The sequence below is a fragment of the Hippocampus comes genome, unplaced genomic scaffold (assembly GCF_001891065.2).
Source record: "Hippocampus comes isolate QL1 unplaced genomic scaffold, H_comes_QL1_v1.1 scaffold22, whole genome shotgun sequence".
In the NCBI taxonomy this organism is placed as follows: Eukaryota; Metazoa; Chordata; class Actinopteri; order Syngnathiformes; family Syngnathidae; genus Hippocampus; species Hippocampus comes.
Window position 1 is genome coordinate 8128185 of NW_017806175.1, and position 2309 is coordinate 8130493.

Sequence of the window (2309 nt, forward strand, 5' to 3'; positions counted from 1 at the left end):
GGCTCCGCTCGCGTCACTCACCGCCACCACCTCGGCCTTGCGGGGGTCGCAGACGCGCAGGCGGCGGTCCTTGCAGGTGGTGCAGAACAGGCTTCCGTTCCTGTTCCAGCTGATGCTGTAGATGAGGTCCGGGTGGTCGTCCACGGAGATGAGCGGCTCCCCCGTCGCCACGTTCCACAGCATGATCAGGTTGTCGCTGGCTGCAAAGAGAGCGGCCCGTTTGCAGGCGGCCGCGTGGAGCGCCCGGCGCGCGCGCGGGCGGCGTCGTACCCGCGGTGAGGAGGATGTTGCGCGCGGTCGGGTGCCAGCTAACGATGCCGACGCGCTTGGAGTGACCCTCCAGTACCGCGACGGGCTCGGTGAGCGGCCGGACCAGCGAGTGATCGGGAATCTGCCACACCTGCGCAGAGTGCCATTCCGCTCAACGAACGCCGTTACGGACACCGCGTGCCTCCCCACATACGCCAAGGTCAAATTTCGGAGCCGCGTGAAAAGTCATCTGAAAGCGCACACGCGCGCTCTGATGAAACGGTTTGTGGCCGTTGGTCGCTTACCATGGCGCTGCAGTCCTCCGAGCCGCTGGCCAGGACATTATCGTCGTGGGGACACCAGTCGATATCCAGCACGGGTCCCGAGTGGCCGATGACCAGAGGGTAGTTCTTGTCCACGCGACCCATCTGCGCAACACGCGACACCGCCTCTTCGAGATCGGCCGTCCTTCATTCGGACGCCCCGTTTGCGAGCCGCCAACATTCCCAACGACATCGGGACCGCACGCGCGCGCGCACCGACCTTGGCGAGAGGAACGACCAGGAAAGCGCCGCCCCCGCTCGACTCCACGATGACGGCCAGGAACTTGGGGTTGACGGCGCAGAAGGAGCTGTCCCACGTCACCTTGGAGACGCGGATGTCATCGTAGCTCTGCTCGGCTTTGACGGTCTGGCCGAAGACGTGGCGAAACTTGCTCTGCCGCACGATGCTGCGACTCATGGCTGCGGGGGGGCGGAGACCGAGGGGGGGGAGGAGTCACAGACAACACCGTGGCAAAACCCCGTCGGCGTCGCCGCAAGCGCACCGAGCTCCTCCCAATTTGCTTTCTTTGGACCCTCAAAGTCACCCAACGGATCGGACGGACGCCTCTTTTGGCTTCCGACGGGGCTTTTTGTCAGGGGCGTTCTCAGCTGCCATCTCAACTTTTGACCGGCGAGTCAAAGCGACCCCAACGATGTCCCCTAACAGCATCTTCCTGTTGGATGTCTCCCACCTCCAAGCGCTCCGCTCGCTCGGGTGCGTTTTTCTGGGCCGTCCGTCGCGCGAATGTTGCGGAAAGCGCGAGGCGCCGAGCGTTGAAGATAGGCCGTATCGGCGCCTGTTCGAGGTCGGGATATTCATAGACGATTGTCACACTTGACCTCAACGCAACAAGAGCGCGCGCGCGCACGCAAGTCTTATGCGGACTCAAAACAAGAGATGAAAGCATCCTCCGACGTCGGCTGCCTCAAATGGCTTGGCGGCATTCCGCATCAAAGTGTTTCCCAAGATCGCAATGTTCAGCGGGAGCGTTGGTCCGGCGTCGCGCGCGTCGACTTCCCCCGGCGGCTGCCGGACGCAACGAGGAGATCAACTGCGGCTTTTTTCACGCGGCTCGTTCCTGCTCTCGGCTTTGAGCGCGAGTGAAACGCGTCGTCGCGTCCGTTCCGTGACGCGACTCCATTCGGGCTTGGGGAAAAGGCTCGGGCGGGTCTTGAGGTCGCTCCTCCCCCCGTCCCGCGCGAGCGAGCGGCCCCTTCCTAATTTAGCCACGCCGGCGCACGGCCGAGCCGCCCCCGGCGGACCTCGGTCCGAAATAGTCTCGGGACTGAGCCGGTCCACGCCCACGCACGACATGAGCGCGCGCACGTTGCGCAGAGGACGACATCAATCCAAAACCTTCCTCGCTTACTCCAACTCAAGTCCGCTTTATTTCTTTCACTGACAAAAGAGGGCTGCTTCACATGCCCACAGTAGACCCCCCCCCCCCACCCCCAAAAAAAAGGAACATCAGCCTATCTGGACTCCCAGGCAGACAGGCCAAAGAAAAAGTTGCAATTTGGAAAAACAAGATGTCACTTTTGGCCCTCAGCACAGCCTTTGCCCGCCACAGATTTGACGCACGCACGCGAAGGTGGACCAAAAAAGAAAGCTCACCTCAGGTTTTGGAGAGAGCCCTCTTCCCCGTCTGCTTGTGCTTCTGGTTCTGGTTCGTCGAGCGCTGCCTGGCGCAGGCCGGCTGAGGCAACTGCGTGTGTCCTCCCCACACAAAGACAGAA

General features: G+C 62.4%; 1 protein-coding gene across 2 annotated transcripts in view; it reads right to left on the minus strand.

Annotated features, from left to right (window-relative positions):
* Window positions 1-2303, minus strand: part of coro6 (coronin 6) — a 4345-nt gene extending 2042 nt beyond the window's left edge. The window contains exons 1-5 of one of the 2 annotated variants that reach the window (XM_019896857.1): window positions 2188-2303; window positions 793-1009; window positions 555-677; window positions 271-400; window positions 22-200 (exon numbers count right to left, since the gene is read on the minus strand). In XM_019896857.1, coding sequence (XP_019752416.1) covers window positions 22-200; window positions 271-400; window positions 555-677; window positions 793-990 — 630 coding nt within the window. In that variant the 5' untranslated portion in view covers window positions 991-1009; window positions 2188-2303. The remainder of the gene's footprint in view (window positions 1-21; window positions 201-270; window positions 401-554; window positions 678-792; window positions 1010-2187) is intronic. The other variant, XM_019896859.1, reaches the window with a different exon arrangement.
* Window positions 2304-2309: the final 6 nt, after the last annotated feature.